Source organism: Lissotriton vulgaris, chromosome 4_1 (assembly GCF_964263255.1).
Source record: "Lissotriton vulgaris chromosome 4_1, aLisVul1.2, whole genome shotgun sequence".
NCBI classification, from domain to species: Eukaryota; Metazoa; Chordata; class Amphibia; order Caudata; family Salamandridae; genus Lissotriton; species Lissotriton vulgaris.
Genome location: NC_141691.1, coordinates 673,368,772 through 673,396,078, shown reverse-complemented (window position 1 = coordinate 673,396,078; position 27,307 = coordinate 673,368,772). Strand labels below are relative to the sequence as shown.

At 46.4% G+C, this 27,307-nt stretch overlaps 1 protein-coding gene across 1 annotated transcript in view; it reads left to right on the top strand.

Annotated features, from left to right (window-relative positions):
• RALBP1 (ralA binding protein 1) overlaps window positions 1-27,307 on the top strand; it is a 272,192-nt gene that overhangs the window by 214,680 nt on the left and 30,205 nt on the right. The window contains exons 8-9 of the mRNA XM_086964942.1: window positions 12,807-12,928; window positions 21,122-21,245. Coding sequence (XP_086821068.1) covers window positions 12,807-12,928; window positions 21,122-21,245 — 246 coding nt within the window. The remainder of the gene's footprint in view (window positions 1-12,806; window positions 12,929-21,121; window positions 21,246-27,307) is intronic.

Here is a 27,307-nt window from a genome sequence, read left to right as displayed (position 1 = left end):
CGCGTGAGTGTACTCAACAACTTCCCAAAGTTTCATGGCGATAGGATGAATGGTGTAGTAATGCATAAAGGGTGCGTACATCAGTATTTGAAAGATTATGAGGGCCCTGGGGGGTCGATATTTTCAAAAAAATCATGCCAGAAACCTTTGCGGGAGTGTACTCAACAACTTCCCAAAGTTTCATGGCGATCGGATGAATGGTGTAGTAATGCATAAAGGACAAACAGACACACAGACATACATTCGTTTTTATATATATAGATAAGCGACATCAAGTCTGTTTATGCCAATATTTCAAGAAGGAAATAAATTCACCATTGATTATGAGAACACTCTTATCCCCTACACATAAACTAAGCTCCAGGGTGGTTTCTAAAGATCATTTGGCCTATCGGAAACCTATTGTATTTAAATAAACTTAAAAACCTAGAGATTGATTCTCCAAAAATTTTGAAAAATACTGTCCAGGGTCTCTTCCTCTTTTTTTTGGGGGGGGGGGTACATTTTCTAATGTTTTGGAACTGGCAACAGTTTACAGCCACCCACCTGGGAAGGTGTTATTGGTTCACAGCTTCCCAGGATTATTCTTGGAATGATTTGGGATTTCCACTTGCTCCTGTTCAATTAAACTTGTGCATGCACTCATCTGGACATCTCGGACTGTCAGCAAATGCATGTTTCAACTTAATTTTTTGTTTTCTTCGCAGTGTATTTTTTCTTGTGGAGAAACCCTTTCTTTTAGACCCTCCACCACATTTAGGGTTGTTTTGCCCATACCCACTCTAGAAAATGATGTGCTCTTGCTTGTCACCTGAGAAAATCTCAAACCGTGTCCAGGGTGGGAATGGGCTTATTGTGAGTCTGCACACACTATCCACATTATACTCAACCCTGGAAAGTCTGTTTGCTCATGGGAGCCGGTTTACTCTCACATCATATTGCGCCAAATATGTGTAATAGTAGGTGTGAGTAGATTGATTTAGAGGTGTAATTTTAAGTTTTGTGTCTGCTAAACATAAAATTACACTTGCAAATTAGCCATGTTCTGACTTTTACATCAGATGTATATAAAATATCTTCAAAAACCATGGAAATTAAAAAAAAGTCAGATCAATTAAAAAACAATTAAACTGCAGTTGGAGCTATGAAACAAAAAAAGCAAGCCCTAAAATTTTCCACTTATGATTAGTTAAAAATTATATATTATGCCCAGCTTTGCACACTGTTTACAATGTCAATATTTATACAGATATAACAGAAATGTGCAACCTCATAACATTAAGTAACCCCTCCCCCAACAAAGAAATTGTACCATTTCCATAGTGTCATTAACCATAATGTCAAGGCTGAAGTAATATGTAATATCACCAGTGAAGCCACTGATGTCATTTCATTTTTGATCTCAACTGTCACATCATGTGTGAGTTCTGATCACCCCATTGCTCTTTTTAAAAATGTGTACAATGATTGATGATTCAAACACAGAATCTGGGATTGAACTCCCAGTGACAGAGTTTACATCGCTGTTATTGAGGGACTTTAAAGTTCAATATCAAATTTAAAAAGATCATGGTTCCCGTTTCTCGACTTGGTGCTTTGTTTGACGGGCTTGCGATAATTCATTATGTCACTTCAAGACAAAAGATCAATGGTTGACTATAAGTAATTTTTTGGCATATTGATCAAATTTAGAGCTATATAGAATGAAAAATGTCCTAGCTACGTAACGGAAACGTTTAATTCTATTAAGGACTCCGAGGCAAGGATTATGTTTACTTTCTTTGCTTTATTTTTACAGCAGCCATTTCAAAATATCATCAAGAAACTATCTTTCCAATGAATCTTAGGGAAATAGATCATTGTCCAATCTACACAAGATAAGTCCATTTATAGTTGTTTCACTGTGGTCTCGCCCCCTCTTTCTTGGTGCGAGCAAGGTCCAGTCTTCTTCCGAAGTTATTCCTGTTTGCTTTATTCGTTCCCTGGAAAAATCATGTGTCCAAAAATGAAACTGATCTCCAAGAAATCCCATTACAAGTATATGGAAAAGTATTAACCAGTATAACTTATACTAACTACCATACTAAACCCCCCCAAGTTTTGGGTGGGATCTGGAGTAACTCCTGGAAGGGATAATCATTGCCTTGGAGTCATTAATAGAATTTAAACTTTCCATTACAATAGCTTGGAAAGTTTATATTTTATGTCGGGACCAGAGGTGAGGATTATGAATATTCAAAACTTCCCGACCACGAGGAAGGCCATATCTACCGCTGGTTTAAAATAAAACCTTTTAAAGGTAGAATCTGAGGACCAATCTGCCGAATTCAAAATGTCCTCCAATCTAGCCCCATGGAGAAGTTTTACAATGCCATGGCCCCTCGAGCAGAATGCGCACCAAATTTTGAAAGGTCAATTCCAGCCTCCTGCATCACCCATTGAGTCCATCTAGCAATGTTAGGGGAGGAGACTACATGGAATGGCTTTATCAAGGCAATGCGAAGTTGTCGTTCACCATGAGGCCTGAACTCCTCTGTCACGGCCTCGTGTGCTTTAATACACCTCACAACTTGCCAACTCGCATAAAATGCCTTGTAAGAGATTTGCCATGAGTTACACTTCGTGCATCTAGACACACGAAGCAATATGATCAATTGATTTATAATAAAAGGTTTTGAAAACAGAATCAGAAGATTAATCTGCGGCCTTCATAATGTCAAAAAGAGTGACACCCATCGTGAATGCTTTGGAAGCCATCGCCCCTCGTGCTGAGTGAGCACCATAAACAGAAAACATCAATGCCAGCCTCTGACATGAGCCATCGTACCCAGCGAGCCAATGTAGCTGGGGTAATGGGGCGGAAAGGTTTCTGCAAAGCAATCAGCAATTGACCCTGCATATCTGATCGGAAAGGAGCAGTACTTACTTCATGATCCTTGACACACTGAACAACACACAGGTTGGGGTGTGTGGGAAAGGAAGGGTAGGTAATCGAAGAAGTGTTCGTTTTGGTACATCTGGAAAGGAGAAACGTAACACCTTTGGGCGTAAAGCTGCGACCTGCCATGTCCAAAGCACGAACATCCGACACCCGTTTGCAGGAGACAAGGCACAACAACATAGTCAATTTGGCCGACAGTTGTTTACGGGATAATAAAGAATTGGAAGGTCAAGCTTCCAGAAACCGTAGAACAATGGAAACATCCCATAACGAGACGTACTTAGGACAGGGAGGCTTCGCTAGACGAATACCCTTAAGCAACTTGGCAATCAAAGGGTGCTCACCTGCAGGCTTCCCATCAAGATGAAGATGGCCCGCTGAAATGGCAGAACGAAAATTGTTCACAGTCCGGTAAGCCAACCGGAGGAAGCAAGAGATGCCAAAAAAATAATGATCATGGAGACATCTGCTGAAGTGGGATCAACTTCCTGTTGAACACACCCGTCACACCATCGCTTCCAAGACCCGACCAGCGATCCCCGAAATTCGCCACGCCAGTAGATGTAGATTGCCGGACAGAATCAGGGGATGTGGATCGTCGAGAGGATCCAGCAGGAGATTCCACTTCTGGGGAAGAAGGAGAGGCACCGCACAACACATCTCCAGGAGAACCGGGAACCACGCTTTCGCCCTCCATAGAGGGGCAATCCGAATCAATTCCGATTGAAAACGTTTCGTGTAAGCCAGGACCCTGGGAATCATCATGAACGGGGGAAAGGCATAGCACAGACCCGACGGCCAAGTCTGAAGAAAGGCATCCGTGGCCAAGTCTTCCGGGTCCAGCCTCCAACTGAAGAACAGCGGGAGCTGGGTGTTAAGGCGAGAGGCAAACAGGTTGATCTGACACTGGCCCCAGGTCCGGAGGAGAGAACGGAAAACGCGAGGATGTAGCCTCCAGTCGCTGAAGTCCCGAAGATGCCTCGAATTCCAATCCGCAATCTGATTGTTGCGGCCGGGAAGGTATTCTGCAATAACAGTGATCTTTTGTTGCAGACAATAATGCCAAAAATCTTTGGCTATCTCCGCCAATAACATCGACCGTGTTCCGCCCAGTCTGTTGATATAGAGGTCTGCCGATACGTTGTCCATACGGAGAAGTAAAACTATGGTATCCTCAAAAGACCCAATGTGAACAGATTGTGCGGTATATATCGTTCATCCGCCCCTACATTGTGGTTTGTCGGCAGTTATCATTGGATACCATAGAAAGTGTGGGTGCCTGCCTCATCCAGAGGCTCCTCTGGTCTAGGTTGCAGTGTCCAGAGATGAAAAAACTAGTGCAAAGAAAGGTCAAAAACTGTTAAAAATAAGGTCAACACCAATAAAGATTTTAATGAAATGGTGGTGATCTTATATTAAAAACTAGTGGGTACTTGTCCTAGATCGAGTTATGGAATGTAGAAGTGCAAATTTACAAGAATGTCGACATGTTTCAGCCCCCTTCGGCTCAACGGAGTCTATGGGGCTTTCGTCAGGACATAAGGACAGACAAATATAGATAATCTCACACTTATTATGTGGAGTTCAATGGAAGTAGTGAGGGTCAACTTTAGCCACTCAAGTCTTAATAACCTGGAAAAGACAATACATACAAATATGTTGTGCAGAGGTGATATACATTCTCACAATATTGCTGGAGCGAAGGTAGGCACTGTAGTAAGCATTAGTCTCAACTACCACGTTAATGCATGTTAGCAAAAAATGTTAGCAAAAAATTACACGTTAATTCTAAACAGTGGAGCATTCCCTGGTAGGGTAGAGGAGAGAGGGAGAGGCATAAGTGAGTAAGAAGGTTGTGTTGTACAGCATCATGTCTAAAATTTTGTATGAAATCTTCATGCAAGTGTTTACCCTTATTCCAATACAATGAGGTTACTGTATTTCAACTTAGTTTGATATCCCTCGCACCCCGTGAAAAGTACTCTAGAAACTGCTAAATTACAACATTCTTTCTCACCAGTTTGAATGTATACTTCTCACAATGAGGTAACTATATTTGTCCCTACCCTACTTTGTCTGGTAGCTTCCGTACTCCATGACAACTAAATTGTTAAACAGACCATAACCGACATCATATCCTCACCGTGTTGCTTCAATCTAAAAAAACTTTATACTAAACTAGCGTAAGGTATGTTTACACAATTGAGTATCCTAGCGTTCAGGTCTCCGTGTCACATCCAAATAAAGTTGGCTTTTTAAAAAAAAAAAAAAAACCCCATTAAATACACTCCCCCGGACATTGGCTCGACATCCGGGGGCAGAGTCAGCACAAGCGGCGCAGGATCCCTCACACGCGGGTAATGGCGGAACGTGTCTCTCAGGGAAGTTTTCTCTTCCCGTGAGGTAAGGTGATTCTGACATTTCCTACCTCTTCCCCACAGCTCTGGGCCTCCCCGATGACACCTTAAGACTCCACATTAGGGGGTAAGTTCAATACGAGACTGTGAATGTGTTTCCTCTACATCTTATTATCGCGTTGGGGTCAGTTACTCCGCGTTTCTCTCCACAAGCGCAATAACCTTTTTTTCATGAATCCTCTTTTATCACGAATCACTCGTCCGCCCTCTATAGATATTGGGATTGTTTTATAGTCATTACGGAGTCCATTTACCTATACCTAGACTCAGTACGAATGACCGGTACCCCTGGGGTCCACTTGCATGAAGATTTCATACAAAATTTTAGACATGATGCTGTACAACACAACCTTGCAGCCTTCTTACTCACTTTTGCCTCTCCCTCTCTCCTCTACCCTACCAGGGGATGCTCCACTGTTTAGAATTAACGTGTAATTTTTTGCTAACATTTTTTGCTAACATGCATTAACGTGGTAGTTGAGACTAATGCTTACTACAGTGCCTACCTTCGCTCCAGCAATATTGTGAGAATATATATCACCTCTGCACAACATATTTGTATGTATTGTCTTTTCCAGGTTATTAAGACTTGAGTGGCTAAAGTTGACCCTCACTACTTCCATTGAACTCCACATAATAAGTGTGAGTAGATTATCTATATTTGTCTGTCCTTATGTCCTGACGAAAGCCCCATAGACTCCGTTGAGCCGAAGGGGGCTGAAACATGTCGACATTCTTGTAAATTTGCACTTCTAGATTCCATAACTCGATCTAGGACAAGTACCCACTTGTTTTTAATATAAGATCACCACCATTTCATTTAAATCTTTATTGGTGTTGACCTTATTTTTAACAGTTTTTGACCTTTCTTTGCACTAGTTTTTTCATCTCTGGACACTGCAACCTAGACCAGAGGAGCCTCTGGATGAGGCAGGCACCCACACTTTCTATGGTATCCAATGATAACTGCCGACAAACCACAATGTAGGGGCGGATGAACGATATATACCGCACAACCTGTTCACATTGGGTCTTTTGAGGATACCATAGTTTTTCTAACCAATGGTCTAGAATTGTCACAAGTGTCCATTTTTTCACTTGATTAACCTTGATACTACCTGGGGAAATAAATGGACATGTATTCCTCCTCCCTCCCTTGATTACCCTCATACGGAGAAGTATGCAGCAACTGGACTGAAGGGGATTGAAACATCGTATCGCAAAGGACCCCGCCTGGAGTTCCAGGCAATTGATGTGGAGAGACAATTCCTGGGAGGACCAACGACCGCCCGTCGAGACAGGCCCGCATCGGGCTCCCCAAACCCACAGGCTGGCATCTGACTCTATCACAAGATCCGTGGACACACCGAACAGGGCTCGACCATTCCAAGCGTCCATGTGGTCCAACCACCATTGCATCTCCCACCTCGCTTCCTCTGATAGAGGAATCTGATCTGAGTAACGGAGGCCTCTCTGGAGATGACGGATCTTCAGGCGTTGCAGAGCCCTGTAATGCAGAAGACCTGGTAAGATCCCTTGAATGGAAGACGCCAACAGACCTACAACTCGTGCTAAAGATCTCAATGATACAGTCTGTTTGGAAATAATCGAAGTCCATTCCCTCTTGATATATCGAATCTTCTGATAGGGTAACAGAAGTTGACACGAAAGTGAATTGACCTTGAAGCCCAGAAAATCTATCACTTGCGTTGGAGTCAAGACGGATTTCTGAATGTTCACCAGAAACCCCAGAGATTGTAAGAGGTCGACGGACCACTACAGGTGCGTTAGGAGTTTGTGCGGACAGTCTGCCATAATCAGAATGTCGTCTAAGTAAATAATCAGGCGAACACCTCGAGCGCGTAGGTGTTCCACGGCAGGCCTCAGAAGCTTCGTGAAGCACCAAGGTGCTGACGAGAGGCCGAACGGGAGAACTTGGTACTCGAACCAAGTTCCCTTCCAAAGGAATTGAAGGAACCGACGATGAGGACCGGAGACGGGAATCGACAAATACGCGTCCTTGAGATTGAGCCGAACCATCCAGTCCCCCTCTCGAAGAAGATCCCGTAACAAATGGATTCCCTCCATCTTCAAATGTCTGTAAACGACCCCTCAGTTGAATTCTTTTAGATTGAGAACTAGGCGGGATCCGCCCCCTTTCTTGTCGACCAGAAACACTGTGCTGACGAACCCCTTAGGATGACGGACAGTTGGGATTATTGCCCCTTTCTTGAGGAGAACGTTTATTTCTGTAGAAATGAATTCCTGATCTTGAAGGGAAAAAAATAGAGGTGTGGGAGGGTGGGTTTGATGCAGGCGCTGGTAAAACTCTATTTTGTAACCCTGGACAGTTTCCAGCACCCAGGCATCGCTGGAGATCATACGCCAATTGTTTCGAAAAAATCTTATCCTGCCCCCAGAACCACATCGCACGCTGGAATCAGGCTTACCTGAAGTGTTGGAATCCTGGTAACCACCTTGGTTTCCTCCGGAACATCCCTTTTTGTACTGGCCTCTCCCCTTGCGAGAGGGGTAGAAATTGGATCTGGTGTTATAACCGGCGTCTTGGCCTCCTCCTCTCTGGGTTTTATACCCTCTTTGGGACTGCTGCTGGGAACCACGGCCGAACGTGCGTCCTCTATGTCGTCCGGCCCTGGCAAAAACCAGACGCATCGCTCGCCGCAGCGAAGTCTGCGCTTTGTCTAAACCACTGAAGGCGGCAACAAACTTTGTTTGTTAGTTCCTTTAAAAAGGGCTGACCAAATAGCAGACCTTGTGCAGCAGGACCAGATTTCGAGGTAGAGCGCTCAGCCAACTTCGGATCAAGTTTTAGAAGGATGGAACGGCGTCTCTCACATGAAATTGCACAGTTGGCATTACCCAACTGGCAAATGGCCCTCTGCGCCCACTCAATAAGCTCGTCTGGGTCCACAAGGGCCGACAACTCCTTAGCCAGGAATCCAAGATCCAGGATTAGATTAGATAGGTGACCATTGTTTGGTCAACCTCAGGAGTTTCCACTAGATGGTCTGCAGGATCCGGCCTAGGGCATTCAGAACAAAGCCTGGCCCTAATATCCTTTTCGAAAGGTTGACGGATGTGCGTCTGGACATACTCTGCAACAGCTGGAGAAGGCAGCCAGGAAGTGGAGTGGGGGTGAACAATATCCGAAGGATCAAAAGTCAGGACCAGTGGATGCGTGGGGGCATCCACAAAATGTTCCTTGCACACCTTCTTCCTAGGTGGAGGATCGTCATGATCCGAAGAAGAAGAGGAATGAGTGTTGTCTGAATCAGTAGGTGAAGGAGCGGATGTCGACGCACTCAAAGTGGCTTTGAGCTTGTCAGCCGCAAAGCTCTTAGCCAACTTTTGAAAGTCAGACCTATGGGGATTTACAGGAGACTTAGAGGACTTGCGGGAAGCAGGCAACCAACCTTGTTGTTGCGCATATTGATTTAAATGACGCTTCAGTGGATTAATGGCACGCACAAGCACCTTATTCACGGAGTGCTGCACTCCCTGGTCTAATGCCTCAAATAAATCTTGCTCCAATGAGCCAGAATCATCCCCCCCATAGTAGTCATCATCATCATCATAATATTCTTCCATGTTACACTGCGTGTAATTTACTGCCCACAAGATGACTGTATAAATTTATATAAGAATGCCAAAGGCACAATGCAGGGGGAGTGCAACAACCCTACAGCAAGCCAATAGCACAGTCCAAACCTGCACAATATAGTTCAAAAGTGGAGGGAGGGCTTGCTGGTAACGAAAAAACCACACTCTAGGCAAAGCCTATGCAAATTCTACTGCCTAATGCACTCTGGAAGCAAAAGGCGTCACACGGGGTTAATTTCCTCAGAGGCTGTGGGCATGGACGCTCAAGAAGACCTTTCACTCAACCAGCGCCGTTTAAACACGGAAATTGCCCGGAAATGGCTGTGGCACATGCGCAGATACAGCTGCCTCGAGAAACACACAGAAGGGCTCGCACACCCACCGCGAGCCTTCCAAACCCCTCTTCTCCCACTCCACAAGGTCAGGGACACGGGCAACAAGCGCCTGGCCACATGGGAGGTGAGCACACGCTCCCCGGTAACTGCACGCCAAAAACGGCAGGAAAATCAGAACGGCAACCGGAGCCGACAACGAAGATAAGCTTGTGGGAAAATGCTACGAAGACGTGCCAAAAAGCGCGGAGGAAGCACCAAGCATATAACAACAATAAGGCAAAAAATATGCAAGCAATCCAGAGCATAAACAGGTAAGGAAGCAAATAAGCACTTAACTGGCTGCGGAGCAGCAAAGAAAGAGGAAGAGAGACTGTCTATACGGCCTTTTATACTTTGGTCTCTATGGTTGTTACCCTGGTGTTCATGGGTATTGTAGTTTTTTTTTATTGTTTATTGGCTGCTGAGCATTTCATTAACACCTTGGCTGCTAGGCGTTTTCCCCCTCCTGTGCTGAAAATTACCATTTTGCTGGTGTCATGACGAGCTCAGCTCGTCATCAGCACAGCTCAACTGTGCATCATGACGAGCTGAGCTCGTCATGAGCATCGAAAGGGTTAAAGAAATGAGAAAAGCATAATCGGAGCCTCCTGTCCTGACATAGAATTGCGCGCAGTGAATGCAGCGTTTATTGTTGACTCAGTGGTTCTAATGCACCAGACAGTGCCCTCTAGTGTGTGGAGGACCTCCTCGCATGCATATATGTCCGCAATTAAAATGTAATACCGGCGCCGCATGATGTTGAAACACAATCCTGCTGCACCCTTTACTGTTAGTAATTGGTAGACAGAGGTTGAAAAATCCAACAATACTCCCAATGCAGTATAATGTCAGATAAACATGCAGAAAGCGGGGGAGGCACTTAACTCTGGCTGCCAAGAAAGAGGGGGCATGAACACAGTGAAAGGATTATAAACGGACCTAACTTGTGTTGATTGAACTATGTTATGTTGTTTCTCTTTCACTAAGGTTCATGGGAATGATCGTTTTTTGATGATATTGTGAAATGGGTGCCTATAAAAATAAAGCAAAGAAAGTAAGCATAATCCTTGCCTTTGGTCCTGACATAGAATTAAAAAAAGCTTCATCCATGTTTTGCAGCAGTAATAGTATCCAACGTTATGTCTTCATATTGAGACTGGGGGACTTATTTACATCTCATACTGAGATGAACAAGCTTCAATCAGTTCTTCCCCAGCTTTGTATTTAGTATTCTTTCTTACCTAAATACGCTATTTATAATTGATTTGTAGAGAGATTTCGTCCAAATTATTGGGAGTTTATCCAAGAGCAAAATGTAAACCCAAGCGTTATTGCAGGCAAAAATGGGATGACCCCTTATATCTATATGATCCAAGGTATTAATACATCCTGGCACCTTTTACATATTCATGTGAATGATTATATAAATGCCTGTTTATACTTTGCTTTTCTGGTTCTCTTTTGTTCTGCATCCACTGTGTGTGATTTACCTTTTGAATAATTGAATTGTATTTTATATCCTTGCATCTATATACACATACCTGTGTGGCACATTGAGGAAAATTCACTTTTCTTCATGTACATAAGCTGTGGTGATTTTGTGAATTAATTAATTCAAAGTGACCACTGTTTTGCTTGACTTATTCACATTACAGCATTTCTTTTCTAACCATTCTTGAATGGACATTTTGGTTGTTTTCACTTAAGAGACATAAAAACTAAAGTTAAGTTACATTCTAGATTAGTGAAGACTAACAGCATGGCTGTCCTGGTGCTACCACCCAGACAAATATCCGTACAAATCAGAGCAGTCTCAACAATCTTCTAAGTGAAAAAAAATAGGATGTATTTTCTCTCATTTCAAACATGTATCTTTACAATTGGGACTTCTCTCCTAGAAAGATAATATCCTGTATGAGGTGTATTGAGTGGAAAATGTAAACCTGGGCAGGGGATAGTGATCACTCCAACTACTAGAACTGGTTTCAAAACCTTTTACACACTGCAAGAGGTCTGCTGTGATCACAATCTAATAATACTGGTGACACCATTGACTGTTACAGTAGCTTTTATTGAAATATCTGAAAAATAAGTACTAGCCTTAATCAAATTAAACAAATCAATTATTTGAAGCAGAGCACTTCTCACTGTTTCTAACCTATTTTCATAACTTGAGACTGGCAGTGCTATCACTTCATCTGAATCCGTCCTCATAGTTCTTATTCTTGCATCAAAGTCCATTGCAAGGAATATTTTATATACATAATGGTTATTCTTATAAAGAAGTTTTAAACCTGTTTTCGATGCTCCTAAGAAAACACTTACGTGGTAGGATTGTATGTATATGTGTGTGTATGTATGTATTTGTATGTGTATATATATATATATATATATATATATATATCTCCCACTCCCTTACTTTTTGAGGAATGTAGAGCACACACAGGTTTCCAGGTAAGCTGCCCTTTAATGTAGACCATCGGCATGGTGCGTTTCGTTAATTCAAACTTCCTCCGATGCCGCAAAATTTGCAATCCGTTCTCCAGCCCACCTTTTGAAGCAAAATGCCCCTCTACGATTAGCTGAGGCATCACTGACACACTCACATAGGGAATGGCCCGAACTCAGGAATCTAAGTTTGTGCGGAGCAGACACCTTAACGTAAGTACTGACCCCAGTGGGCGGTGTCTGCTCCTTCCCCCAGTGCGTGCCTTGATCTTTTTGTGGACGGTGAGCAGCTCTCCTGGTCCCTCACCCCACTGCTAGAAATTCTGATTTCAGCCTGCAAGCACTGCTTAAGTTAGCGGTAACTTTCAACATAGTTGCAGTCCATTAGATAACGGACAGGCACAGTTTTAGGTATGTGGTGGTTTTGGCGGTTCCAACAAGTTTTTAAAAGTCCAGAGTTGCCACAAAGGCCACCGAAACACTTCGGGTGGGTACTCCTTTAAGGTGCTCGTGGCCTCACCACAACATCCAAACCACACTCCCTTACTGTGTGAAGAAAGTAGAGCACACACATGTTTCCAGGTAAGCTGCCCTTTATTGTAGACCATCGGCATGACGCGTTTCATTAATTCAAACTTACTCAAATGATGGTCTGCGCAACCTATGATGGGAAATGCTGGAGCTTTTTGTCAAATTCCCTTTAAACTCTGCTCTGCTGTTATTAAACTTCTTACCTGAGCACAAGTTGATTTTGATATAGTCAGGTCAGCCTTTGATCTGACAGCATTATTTGTCACTTTTACGGGTCATATTCTTTCTGTTATTAAGCATTTGTCTGAAAGGCAATGTGGTCAAAGTGCCATGTCTGATTATGACCATAATCTAGCAGATCTAGCATTTGTTTTCTGTCTGCCACACCCAGTCAAATTCATGTTTCCATTTAGTAACAAGATTGCAGTTTATAATCCCGTTGCCTTATTTCTTTTTCTCAATTGGTAATTGTAGGAGAATGAGATTTTAACGGAACAGGAAGAACTGGTGAATATGGAGCAATTTCTCAGAAGACAGATTGCCACAGAAAAGGAGGAAATTGATCGTCTTCGAGCAGAAATTGCAGAAATTCAAAGGTAGAAGTCATACTGTGGATGTTGAATATATTTTATCCAAGTGTCTTGATTTGTGCATCATGTGCTTAATTTTACAAATGTATGGTAAATAATTGAATAGTGCAAAACAGTACATAATCAAAGAAATTCTCTGGATGTTAAATCAAAGCTCATGTTGCTTTTCTAACAAGCTATTTCCTGACATAAGGGCAAATGATAATTTTACTATTATAAATTATAAATTAGGAAAAAGGGGGGCGGAGCTAGCTCGCAACCAAGATGGCTTCTTGAGCCGAGAGCTCCCCCGTCTCACCATCTATCCTTAAATAATCCTGCGTGTCTACCTGCATCACAGGACCCCTGGTCGCGTCCCTGCGGCGCTGGACTCAGGCGGACCTCGAGGGGAGCGAGTCTGACCCCTGAGCCTCACTGCTAGCCTGGTTGTGGGCCCTGGGGCCTGGTGGCGCGTAAGTGGACTGCACCTTGGATGAAGGAGGCGGGCCGCGGTCTGAGACTCGGCCGCGATTGACTGAGGTAACCAGAGGGCATCCCGGCAGTTGGAGGGCCTCGGAGCGACTTTCTCCCCGCGCCACCCGACGAAGTACACGCCGCTGCGAACAACTGGAACAAAAGCCTGTTTGGGCGCCGAAGCGAGTGACACTGGGGTGGTAGACGCCTCCTGCACTGGGTAGCGAGGTACGTGAACCCGAGGCCTGGAGTGACCTATCTGGCGTGGAGACTTGGACAGTGGCCCCTACCAGTGATCGGAGGCATCCTGTATTCCCCCTCCCGACAGCCACGCACGGCACCGGAGAGCCTGGGCGCGAGAGCAGTGGTGGGAAGCGGCGCTGCGCGGCCTGGGAACCTGGAAGGGGCGCCTCGGCCCCAATCTGCACGGGCCCCCCACGCCTACGGGAGCCCTAGAACTTTAGCAGTGACTACGAGAGGCGGTGCTGGGGGCATACGAGCGCCGTGTGGGCCTCGGACAGAGGCGAGGAGTAAGGACCGGGCTGTGGCCCATGGGCCATATATCGGAAACTTGAGCAGTGCTGGGTGCCTGGCGCGGCGATATCACACGAGGACTGCGAAGATACAGCTCCGGTGGCCATATTGACGGTTGGTGCGAGGCGACAGAGTGTTTGCCGCACATAGAGACGCAGCGGCTGGGGTGTACCCCATGGGACCTTGGTACCCTGCTACGGCCCCTGGGTCAGTTTGTAGCCCTTAGAGTGGCTGATTGCCTCCCCCCACCTCCACATGTAAGGGACTTTGCATTCTACCATTGGGGGGCAGGGGCACTGAGAGGGGCCGAAGGCGCGGCAACAGCACGCCCACTTACTGCCCCGGCGAGACTGGAGGGTGGCAGCGGTATTCAGAGGAGCTACGTGGAGGCCTTGCTGGCTGAAGCCTCGGAATAGAAGAACATTAGACCACGGCCAGGACGATCTGGGGTATCTCAGGTCCGAGTTGATGCCAACGGCGCTACTTCCAATTTTTGAGGCCGTGAAGCACACAACAAACCGAGAGCCCCTTCCCACATCGGACTGTGGTTGGCCACAGGGTCCAGTCAAGATGGGGCGCACAGATAAGACACAAACCAGGTTGTCCTTTGTTTCTGAAGGAACCAAGCCTGGCAATTATACATCGGGGAAGGACCGGGGGGAGCTGGAGCCGACGGAAGAACTCCCACAGCAAGATAGCCGCGGATTATTACTATCTATGGAAAAGGGCCTGCAGGGGGGGATAGCATCGTTAGGCACCAAAATTGATGCGCTCACCTACCGCATGGACCGCATGGCAGAGAGACTCGACAAACAAGCGGAGCGCATTGATATGTCTGAGCGCAGACTCACTGAGGTGGAAGAGGCACAGACCTCCTTGGACACTGAAAACAAACAGCTGAGCAGAGCGATGTAGATTCTCCAGGACAAGACAGAGGACTTGGAGGACCGCTCTTGGCGGTGCAACCTCCGCATCCCTGGCCTGCCGGAGACCAGAAAAATGGAGGTCTTCATCGAAAATCTCCTAAAGAACCTCCTCGGCGACACTGCCTGCTCAGCAATGTTTGTAGTTGAAAGGGCACATCGTTCTCTGGGCCCGAGACCAAAGCCAGGGGCGCCACCGAGGCCTATGATTGCTAAGCTACTCAACTACAGGGACCGTGATGTGGCATTACGACTGGCGAGGGAAAAAGAACCACTTCAATACGAGGGATCGACCCTCTCGCTGTTCCCAGACTTTACTGTGAGGGGTGTATACCGGTGAAACGTCAGCTCCGAGAGATGAACGCAGACTATGCGATGTTGTATCCTGCAAAGTTGAGAATATACAGACAGGGTAAATCCATGATTTTTACGGCCCCAAAGGCCCTCCAGAGAGCCCTCAAGGACTGGCGCAAAGGAATTCGATCATCCCCGAACAGGGCGGATGAAGCTGCGGGAGGCTCAATGGACGATCAGGACTGAATGTGACTCTAGCAGATAAGAACCATGGTTTACATTGTATTGTGCAGGTGGTGTGGGTACGAAGGGGAAACAGGTACTGGGTAAGTCAACGGTCATAACGCTCCTTTGCTTCCTTGTAGGGCTTATGTGCTTTGGATAGTTGACTACGGGAGGGATGCGCAGTTGGGTGCTAGGTGCGCTGCATGGGCATGGGGGTGCCCTAGCGGGCGAGTCATGGCACTAAGATGTACGTTATTTTTTACAAGTTGGTCGATGACCCGCCTTATTTAATTACAGCCATGCGCTGTTGTTTTAAATCACTGTTGGTCAGAGGTCATTTTAGCAGACTATGTTGATTAGTGGAGTATGCTATGAGTACATGATACCTGCTGCCCAATCTGGAGTGCTCCGTGATTGTGCTTACGGTTACGCACATGACGACTTTTTATTGAGACGCGGGGGGCGGCTATAGGATTAGGCCCGACAGAGAGCTTGCTTATTTTGGACTACCTTTGCCCTCGAGTGCATCCCACTAAGATTGGACAAAGGTTTTGTTTGTCTTCTGAAGTTTTGGGGAGAGGTTGGGTGACTGGGGTAGTTTTTATGGGGAGAGGGGTTGTTCGCGGCCTAGTTGGGGATGAGCAGGCGTGGGTGGGTGTGGGGGGGGGGGGCGGTGTTGTAGTGATCCGCAATGGCGGCGAGGGGAATGTTTTCAGTTGGAGGGTGTTTATTGCAAGCTACCACACATGACCAAGGCAAGATACGATGTTGGGATGTTCGTTCAGACATTTTTACTGAAACACGTAAACAGACCACTACAGGTAGGATGACCGCTCCTAGAGACAATGTGGACTCTTTGACGCTACTAACTTGGAATGTTCGGGGTCTTAATGACCATAGAAAGGTCCGGAAGGTTCTGCAATACTTTGCGAGACATGGCGTTGATGTTGCATTGTTACAGGAGACACATTTACACCCAGACAGCCACATACTTCGCTACAGGGGATTTATGGGTAATATACATGCAGCTGGGTTTACATCACACTCTAGGGGAGTGCTTACTTGGGTCAACCCGAAGTCACTCTTGAGGAGAACACCGCTGGAGACTGATAGAGACGGACGTTACACGATCACGAGGTGTTGCGATAAGGGTATGGATCTCTGCATAGTGAACACCTATGGCCCCAATTATGATCACCCGGACTTCTACTTAGAGTTAGCGGCCAAGGTCACGGCGCACTCGGGTGGAGATATACTCTGGGGGCGATTTTAACATGACCAGGCAACCACACATTGACAGATCAGATGGTCCAGAACGCCGTCCATCGGCTTCTGCTAGAGCGCTGGAGACACAAATGATTAGGCTGGACTTATGCGACGTATGGATGCACAGACACCCTACCCGAGGGGGCTATACACATTACTCGGCCCCACATGACATACACACTAGGACTATTGGCTTGGCACTATACATCTAACCCAGGCGATTCAGAAATGCACTATACTACCACTTTCGTATTCCGACCATTCACCTATATTACTGACGATTGCTGCGCCGACACGGCGTATCCCGCCTTTTGCCTGGCGCTTCCCTCCATACTCCTTGCTAGACGCCTCTTTCAGGGAGGAGCTGGCGGCGGCCATTGAGTTATTCTTCAACACCAGTGTGGGCTCTGTGGATTCTTTTCAGACTATATGGGAGACGTTCAAGGTGTACATCAGGGGGATCGCTATCTCAAAACATTCAGGAGTCCTCAAGTCGATCAGGGGCAGGCTGAGTACTTTGGAGGCCAAACTCGCGGATCTAGAGCAGAAACGCTTGCACGATAGTAGCAAGACCCTCGCACTAGAATTAGCTCTGACTCTACAGGAATACCATCAGGAGGCTGACTCTGAAGTCAAGCACTTAGGAACGTATGCGATAGCTAGATTGTATGGCGAGGGGGAGCGACCCAGCCCGGTACTTGCGCAATTGGCTAAGAGGAGCCGAGGTAGAATGACGACACCCGTAATGAGGTCACCAACGACTGGTGAACAGCTTTCGTACGCACAAGTTGCGGAGTGTTTTCGGGAGTATTATACAACACTATATGCTTTGCGAGGCCCCGCTCCAGAGGAACGCATACTTGATTACCTAACCCATATAGAGTTTCCCTGGCTATCAAACATACACTGCAAGTTCTTGGTGTGCCCTATCGAACGGGAGGAAATAGTGTGGGCATTGTCAGCGATGAAGGCTGGTAGCGCGCCGGTAAGTGACAGCCTCACTGTTGCCTTTTACAAGGCATACTCAGATCTACTGATACCCCATCTGGTAACCCTTTGTGAGGATATGGCAGATATGGGCACTATGATGCCTACTCTGCGAGAGGCAATACTGGTTGCTATTCTCAAATCAGGAAATGACCCAGGAGACTAGGCTTCGTACCGCCCTCTGTCGCTATTAAACGTAGACGCGAAGATCTTCGCTAAGTTGATCTCCAACCGCCTCAGCCCCATGGTAGCTTCGCTAGTGGCCCCAGAACAGGCAGGATTTGTCCCTACCCGTAATCTCAAGTACAACCTGAGGACGGTCTTTGCGGCGTTTCAGCATACACGCCCGGTAGTCCCTGCGATTGCGGTCTTCCTAGATATAGAAAAGGCCTTCGACTCTGTTGAATGGCCTTTCCTGAGACTGGTCTTAAGCTGCATGGGTGTAGGAGAGCTGTTTTTACAGCTGCTGGCCACACTGTACACCTCCGCGACGGCTCGTATACGAATAGGATCTCTCATCACGGACCTAATACAGATAGGGAGAGGCACGAGGCAGGGGTGCCCCCTCTTTCCTATCCTATACGCATTGGCAGCAGAACCACTTGCCTGCGCTCTGCGTGAGTACCACAGCCATAGGGGCAGTCGATCCCCCACTTATAATTTGATTGTGTCTACGTACGCGGACGACTCCCTTTTATATGTCATAGACCGGGAGGTACACTGGACAGCGGTGCTTCGCGAGGTGGTCTTATTCAGCTCTCTCTCTGGCGTCCATGTTAATTGGAAGAAGTCCCTAATTTTCCCGCTTATGCCAGGTATGGGACCCTTTGATCCGGAATACCCTATCCAATGGACTACGGACGCGGTACGGTACCTGGGGATCCAGCTACACACGGACTCTGAGGTAGTCCTACGGGAGAACTATGGGGTGGCTGTCTCTAAGCTAGAGGAGGATGTCAATAAATGGATTGCCCTGTCACATTCGCCTCTGGGGCGGATCTCACTTATGAAAATGATCGTACTGCCACGTTTTTTGTTCTTATTCAGCAATATACCGATGGTGTTATCGAGTCACTTTTGCCGACAACTGCAATCGTTAATGGTCCGGCTAGCATGGGCGGGGAAACAGACTAGAGTGGCATGGAAAATACTGGTGGGCCCGTAAGCGGCGGGAGGACTGAATGCACCTGACCAGGAGCTTTATTATCGTGCGACACAAAGTGCACACGCTTATCATTGGGTCCATGACCCAGTAGCTATTCCACACAGACGTATTGAATCGATTGTGGCAGACCCGACACCCCTGCCTGCGTTGCTGGCTAGACCTCGAGACCGAAGAACGGGTCTAGTCGATTCCCTGAACGCAATTACTCACGCGTGGCGCCACATGATGGACACACAAGGGTGCAGTCTACTGTACGTCCCAAAGGCGCCCATAGCTTGGTGCGCCTGGCTCCCCCGTGCATGGATAAGGGAGTCATAGAAGCGCTGAGTGCAAATACACACCATGGGCGATTTGTTTACAGAGGGCAGGGCCCACAGCTGGAGTGAGATCGACACTGTTGATAATCCCCATTCACTGTTATCGCACTTTCAGTTCTACAGAGTGAGACACGCTCTCAGGGACCTTTCAGGAGAAGACTTGGAAGAGCCCATGGTAGTAGCAGCTTTCGAATATGTTGTCAATGCTAAGACCCCTACTAAATTGATAACCAACTTGTACAGAATAGCCCTTTCTGAGAGGACAGCGGAATACGCCAAGCCGAGACTAGCGTGGCAAGCTGACTTACAAATCGACCTAGGGAAAGAGACATGGCAGTACTGCTGCAGGAGTACAAGAAGAGTATCTCTGAATGGCCTCCATAGACTACTTCACATTCCATGCCTAAACAGGACATACTATACCCCTGAAAGATTACATGGATATGGACTGAGGGACAACCCTAATTTGGAGAGATGTGGGGACCAACTCGCTGATTTTTTACACGTTGCCTGGTCTTGCCCGCACATACTAACATTTTGGCACTCCGTATACAAAGAAGTGAACGAGATTACGCAGCTGACACTGACACCTGACCCATTGTTGGCCATACTGGGGTATTCCAAACCCTTACGCCAGGCGCGCAAAAGATTGGGCGATATGGCCTTCCTTCTTGCTAGACGATGTGTTGCCCTCAGGTGGATGCGGGCCCAGCTCTTACACTAGCACAGTGGACCAGGGAAATGATCTATTGTGGTACGCAGACGGAGCTCTATAGCAAATTACTACCCCCTCGAAATAGGCTCAAAAACTTTTGGACACTGTTCCAAGATAGATGACATGTACGCGATGCTGCGGATGATGAAGACGCACATAGTCAGACGAATAGAGCAGTCCTGACTGGGGACGTAGATGCCAACGCACGCATTGACCAACACTGACATGCTATGGGCTGGAAGGAAGATTAACTTTGGCGGAATGCCCAGTAGTGGGCTCCCCCGGACAGTAGGGAGGTTGTCAGCTAGCGGCGCCCTGTTCAGCGATATTGTGGTCCTGAACTTTTGTTATGTATAAGTGATGTTTTTTTTCAATGAATTCCGAACATCGTTTTTATGAACACAGTCTATATATGTACTACTGATATTTAATGCCAATGATTGTGATGGTTGTTTATTTTGAAAATGCCAATAAAATAGATTAAAAAATATAAATTAGGAAAATAGCTGTGCCTTGACCCAGGCATACATTCTGTTGCACCCACAAATAAAGTGCCCGCTCTTGTTGTCATTAAAAGCTCTTACCAATAAGAATGGTCTAAATGCTCTTACCAATAAGAATGGTCACAAAGCAACATATCCAACAAGTCTTTGGCTTTCTTCATGTTAGCCACGGAAGATCCAGACGGGTTAAAGGTATTAATTTGTTTACCTATCATATTGCATTTAGTAGGTCTGATGTGGGTTTTCATTACAATTAAGAAGAATTAATAAAGTACCTCAGAGATGCCCAACTTCCAATTAGCCATTATGCTTGAAATCAGGGTCACTGTTGAGACGGTTTGTTGCTGATGGGCTTAAGCAGCGCCTATTTAAATTGCATCCCTTGCTCATAGTTGCATATGAGCAAGTGAATTCTGTGGAACAGTTTATCTTTGCTAATGCAGAACTACACTTTGCATGTTTTTGAAATTCTTTAGTTTTCCCTAAACTCTGTGGCATGCAATGTGACATAAAGTTTGATCCTTTACATACTAGTGGACATCATCAGCCTAAAAACAATTGAGTTGTCAGAAATAAAACATTTTTTAGAATTTTTATTGCAAAAGTAAAGTGCATATTTCAAATTGTTAAAAATGCCTTTATTTAATTAATATATAAAGTTTATGAGAGCCTGACAGATTTGTTAAAATACATGTAACATGGACCTCCATTATTTACTCTAAAATGAAGAACATAACAATTGAAATCTTTCTTTTTTCTAAAGTTCAAAATGAATTAGTTTGCTGTGCCACTAAATACCATACATATTTTTTTTTAGTCGCCAGCAACATGGCCGTAGTGAAACAGAAGAGTATTCTTCCGAGAGTGAGAGTGAAAGTGAAGATGAGGAGGAACTGCAGATCATTTTGGAGGATTTACAAAGACAGAATGAAGATTTAGAGGTGAGTTTTGAAATGAACATTAGTTTTAATGAACAATTTACTTCAAATTCTGAATTTTAAGACTATAGTAGGTTGTCAACTTTTCATTTTCATTGTATCTTGGACAAAATTGCTTTGTTAAGGGGGAAACAAAATATTTAATTTACTTTGTCTTTTATCCTTGGTTTTGTTTAAAGTGATTTAAAAAAGAAATCGGTCTCTAACGGCACTACCACATTTACAAGCAGGGTTTCTGGATGATTTTGCTTGGTTCAATGTAAGGATTTTTGGGGGAAAATCTAGTCCTACTCCAGGGCTAACTTTTATCACACATTTTCATTTAATTCAAGGTATTATAATGCCAAACCGAACTGAAATATATGTGAAACTTTCAAAAACAAGGGCAGGAAAAACATCCCTAAGCTCAAGCTGCCTGGTTTCCCGCAATCAAATAATAGCTAAGAAAAAGCTTGGACAAGCATTGCCTAAGGCCATTTCATTTTGCTCTTGTATCCAGATTTCTTTTTGTCTTGTATTAACAATATTTTACATTGAATTCAATGTCCTCCCAGGCTGTCCTCCCTATGTAGGAACAACGAAAACAAAAAAAAAGCTCAGGCTCCTCTGCTTCTCTGCTGTTTAGCCCTGGGTGGGCCAGGTCCCGGGGGCATGTTGGAATTAAAAGGAGGAGGGGCACATGGGGCTCCCCTCCTGGGACTTAATTATGCCCCTGGGACCACCACCTCCATAGGCTTATGAAGTTATAGGGGAGAAGGTGCTAAGATCCCCTTCGCTCCGCCCCAGGGACCGCAACCACCCTGGGGCAAAATTCACGTATTCAAGAGGGGGTCTGCAAAGACCCTTGGCCTCATGGTAGTTGATTGTTTTTAAGAAGGAAGGGCCATGCTAGCCCCCCACCTCCTGGGCCGTTCTCGGCCCCTGGGTGGACCGCCACCTCCCTGGGGCATGCCCGTGAAAGTAGTGGACCGTTTGGGCCCCCTCCTGGAGCCAATGGCACTGGGGGCATCCACCCCCCAGGGCGGGTTCCTACTATGTCCCAGGGTGCCCACCCCTGAACATAGCTTTTTGCTTTTGCTTGGCGGGAGCTTTGACAGTTACCCCCAAGCTACAACAAACACTCGGCTTCCAGCAAGCGAGAGCAGCGAAATGCTGTCAAGCGGGCAGAGAAACAGACAAACAGGTTGCTTTCACACACAGGGACCAGCATGTTCGGCAGTTCCCTAAGTGTGAAATCAATGCCGGCTCCCGCAAGAGCCATGGAGCCGGCAGGGACCACGGAGGCCTTCAGGCTCCCCCGCGGTCCCATTGCACACTGGGTGCCCTAGGGCACCCAGGAAAACATGGCCATGCACCGGGCAGTGGGGTCCCCGGGCCGAAATCAGCACTTGGAGGGGGCACGTGCCCCCTCATTCCATTTGTTAATGGCCGCGCCCCAAGGGGATGGGTTCTCTTGGGCTGAAATCCGCCCGGGAGGGATACCAAGTGGCCCTCCCTCACCTAATAAAATAAAATGCCAGGCAATGGGGTCACTAGGGCTGAAATCGGGGAGGGGGTATAGTGGCCCACCTCTGCCATTTGATAATGTCTCCGGGATGGGGTCCCTGGGGTTGAATATGGCCCAGAAAGGGGTGCCACGCAGCCCCCTCCAGTATTAAAAATAAAAAAGTTTAAAGGTCGGGCGCTTGGGAATGGGGTCGCCAGGGCCGAAATTGGCCTTGGGAGGTAACCCCTCTCCTTCCTTTGTATATGGCTGGGCCCCAGTGGATAGGGTTCCAGGGGCCGAAATCGGCCCGGGGAGGGGGCTGGGTTGCGCGGCCCTCCTCCTCCATTTGGTGACATGCTCACAGACGCTCTCAGAAACTTACGCAGTCACTCACAGACCCACTTGGATGCTCACGCACCCTCTCTCAGACTCACTCACACATTCATGCACTCAGTCACACACTCGCACTCAAAGGTTACAGTTTGGAAATAAAAAACCTTGTGAATTCACTTTAAAAGCCAAAGGTTACATGGACGTTCTATTTAGGAAATAGAATTTACAAATATGTAGAAATTCACTGGAAAAAAAAAAGGTTACAGGGATGTTGTAGTTAGGAAATAGAAATAATAAAACCTTAGAAATTCAGCTGTAATAGTTACCTGAGCTAACTATAACTTGCGCCCCCTATGGAAACTGGAAGCACAATAATAGTTTATGGCCCTTGAGATAGTGAGCAGAAAGGAATGCTGAATGGGGACACAGTCCTCTGTTTATTTCTGTGACTTACAAATGGTGATTTGAGGAGTTTATTCCAAAGTGCAAATGTACCAGACACTCCTTAATTCTGTCATGCTAATATGGTTTTGATGACAAGAATGACTACAGTTTAGTACATTTATAAATATGAGAGCCAGATAGATTTGAAATCATGTTACCCTCTGACACCTATCCCCCCTTCACGCGCTGGGTCCTCCTACAATCCAGCACAGGGGATAAAACCACTAACACCTATCCCCTCCTTCATGTGCCGCGACTCTCCCTTAATCTAACCTCACAGACCCTATCCAAGCAAGGCTCTCGGTGCGCTGTTGCACCTCCCAGAGTGCCCAACTTCCCCCAGAGTGGCCAGCCTCCCCAGGTGCTCTCCCTGATCAAGGCAACTCCTGCACCATAACAGAAGTACGGCCCCTCACTCTGTGAATAGCAATCTATGAGCACTCAAATTTACAACAAACCCTCTATTTCAACCAACTTGAAACCGCAAGGCACGAACGCCTTCGCAATTATCTTCCCCCCGAACCTCTCCCCTAAAGCGTAAATAAACTTTAAGCATAGACTAATCAGACAACACCCAGATACTCTATTCGTTGACACTTACCACTGCCCCTCAAAGGTTAGATAAAGATGGATCTCATCTGTCACGCAGGTAACCCGGATAACTGGAACATCACTCTAAGAACACAACTCAGCATCTCCAAATTGACGACCACCTCACACAGTTGCAAACTGTCAACCTCTCTCACCAATCACTCAACTAGGAAAGGGAACACTTCAGTGACCATTTACTCAAATGGCACAATCCTGATCCAGACAAACAATGAGAACTTAGAGGCCTTTGACACCCTCTCTTCCCTCCACTCTGAACCGCTCATCTCCACAAACTCCATCCTTCCTCGGTCCAACTCCCTTCCCCAGACAACCTGTCCCTCCAGATAGAGCAAACTTTCATTCCCAGTACCCTTGCACTCCCCTCCCGAACCACTAGTCACTCCTGCGCCCCTGCAAAGCGCATCCCCCTACCCTGCAATGACCATCAAGCCCAACGGCTCCCCCAGTCGCACCAGCAAGAACACACGAACCATACACCGTGGGCTCTGGCTCCAGACCTTGATCACACCCCTGTAGAACTCACGTTCCCCACCCACTACGCCACTCCTGCAGAAACCACGAGGCTGAATTCCCGTTATGACCCCTGGCACCCCTCAGCAAGGGCAGATAAGAAAGGCAACAAAACAACACAAACAGCAAGAGACACAAACAGCAAAAAACAACATTACTCAGTCTAGCCCCCTACTCCTCAGGAAGGTCCTAACCCAGCCACCATCTCCCCAGCCCTGGAAAACATGGCGCACCGGCTGAACCTCTTAGAAAGCCAGCTAGAAATATTAGTACTGGGCCTAAATGAAATCCTAACCAACCTCGATAAATCCCCCAAACCCCAGCAACTCCAACCTAGGTCTCCTACTCTAACCAACCTCATCCTTCAAAAGCACCGGATAGGGGCTTCAACCACCCACGAGTCCCAGCTACAGCGTCCCATTAGATCCTACGTAGAGACGCTGCCACTGAGACGCATAAAAAACAATAGACCCGGCTTCCCAGAAACAAAGTCTCCCAAGAAAAGAGGTTGAGACCCAGTCACGCAGACTTACTGGAACCACTGATGTACCGTCTGAAAAGACCCAGACACGTAGACTTACCAGACCCATAGCTGCAATGTCTGAAGAAGATGCAGGAGCTCTAGCCTCCACTTACAACCCTCCTCCCACACCCTCCCCTAACTCTAAAATCCAAGTAATCATTGGCGTCAGAAGAGACTACCCCCTCCCAAAAAACCCCAGACCCCCGCCCCTCCTCACCTCCATACCTAGGGCCCCTCCGGGAAATAATCTCAGCAAATCAGGGCTCTCACCAACTGCCTGCTCATCAATTGCAGATCAGCCACTAAACATGCAACAGAATTAGCAGAAGCCATCCTATCGCAAGACATAGACATTGCGTTTATCACGGAGACTTGGCTAAATGAGACCTCCCCACCTTGCTTAGATATGCTCGTGCCACCTGGTTTCACTATCATAAACAAAGATAGGAAAGATCAACGTGGTGGAGGTCTAGCTATCATTTACAAGGACCACATCGACATCATGGAAATGGACGTTTGTAAAAACAACTCCTTTGATTGCCTTACTGTGAACATCAAAACCAAGGCCAATGATCCAATAATCTGTCACCTTCTCTACCACCCTCCAGGTAACACTACCACAATCTGGAAACAATTCTCCGACCTGATTTTACACTGCGCTCTCGGAGACGCCAACAACTTAATCTTGGGTGATCTAAGCCTAAGATGGAATGAATCGAGCAACACGATAATTCAAACCCTAAACAATCTTCTATGCGACAATAATCTATTCCAGCGTTGCATAGAGGAGAAAATTAAGAGCTTATGAAAGACGCTGGAGGAATAATCCTACTATTATCCACCGCGATCAACTCAGATCAGTCCGGAAGAAGTACAACAACCACATCAAAGAACAAAAATCCACGGTCTTCCGCTCCGCTCCGGACAATGCAAAGAACAGACCCAAGGAGCTCTTCAATATCATCAGACAACAAACATCCAAACCAGCCATGTTCACCATTCAGGCATCCAAAGAGCTCTGTTATAACTTCGCCAACTTCTTCAATGATAAGATTTCCAAGATCAAGCTCTCTCTGGTACATAACAGTCCCCCCTTCTCAATAGCGACACGACCGGATCCCTCGACACTGCTCCAACACCCCTCACCAAACCCTGGTTACTCTTCCACCCCATCCCTGAAGCGGAGATAATCAACTTGATCTCCAACGCCAAGCCCTCCGGGCACGTCTTAGACCCTTTTCCTGCGCAAATGACAAAGAAACTGAAATGCCCCCTATCCCCACTTTGGTGCAAGATTATAAACAGTTCCCTAAATAGCAGAATTGTCCCAGACTGCCTCAAAGTAGGTCAAGTCACCCCTCTGCTGAAAAAACCTGGACTTGAGACATCTGATCTGAACAACTTCAGACCCGTCTCCAACCTCCCTCTTCTAGCCAAAACTCTAGAAAGATGTGTACTACAACAACTAACGAAACACATGGAGAGTATCAACTTTTTTGACTCTCACCAATCTGGCTTCAGGAAAGTCTGCAGCACAGAAACCGCGATCCTCAACATCATCGACGACATCCACACATCTCTGGACAATGCTGCCTCCTCATTCTCCTCGACCTATCGGCTGCATTTGACACTGTAGATCACGAACTCCTCATCAAAGCTCTGCAAGAGAGGGCGGGGCTCGATGAGACAGTCCTCAAATGGCTCTCCTCCTACCTTCACAATCGCTCCCAGAGAATCAAAATCAACAACTTTGAATCGGACCTACGCCCAATCAACAGGGGAGTCCCTCAAGGGTCAGTGCTCTCCCCTCAACTATTCAACATCTACATGCAACCCCTCACTACCCTACTCAAAGAAGCCAACATACCCTTCCATCTGTATTCCGATGATACGCAGATCTACTTAGAAATCATATCTGCAAAGGACATTCAAAGACTCAATGGCATACTGAAGGAAGTGCAACTTTGGTTGACTAGCAATCACCTAACACTGAACACTGACAAAACTGAACTACTCCTCATATCAAACAAAGCAGAGAACCCCCATATGGTAGATTGGCTAAAACCTATAGATGCACTCAATGGAAACCTCACCCCGGCGGACTCTGTTAAATCACTAGGTATCGCGCTAGACCCGAAACTAAGAACTCAGCTAAAA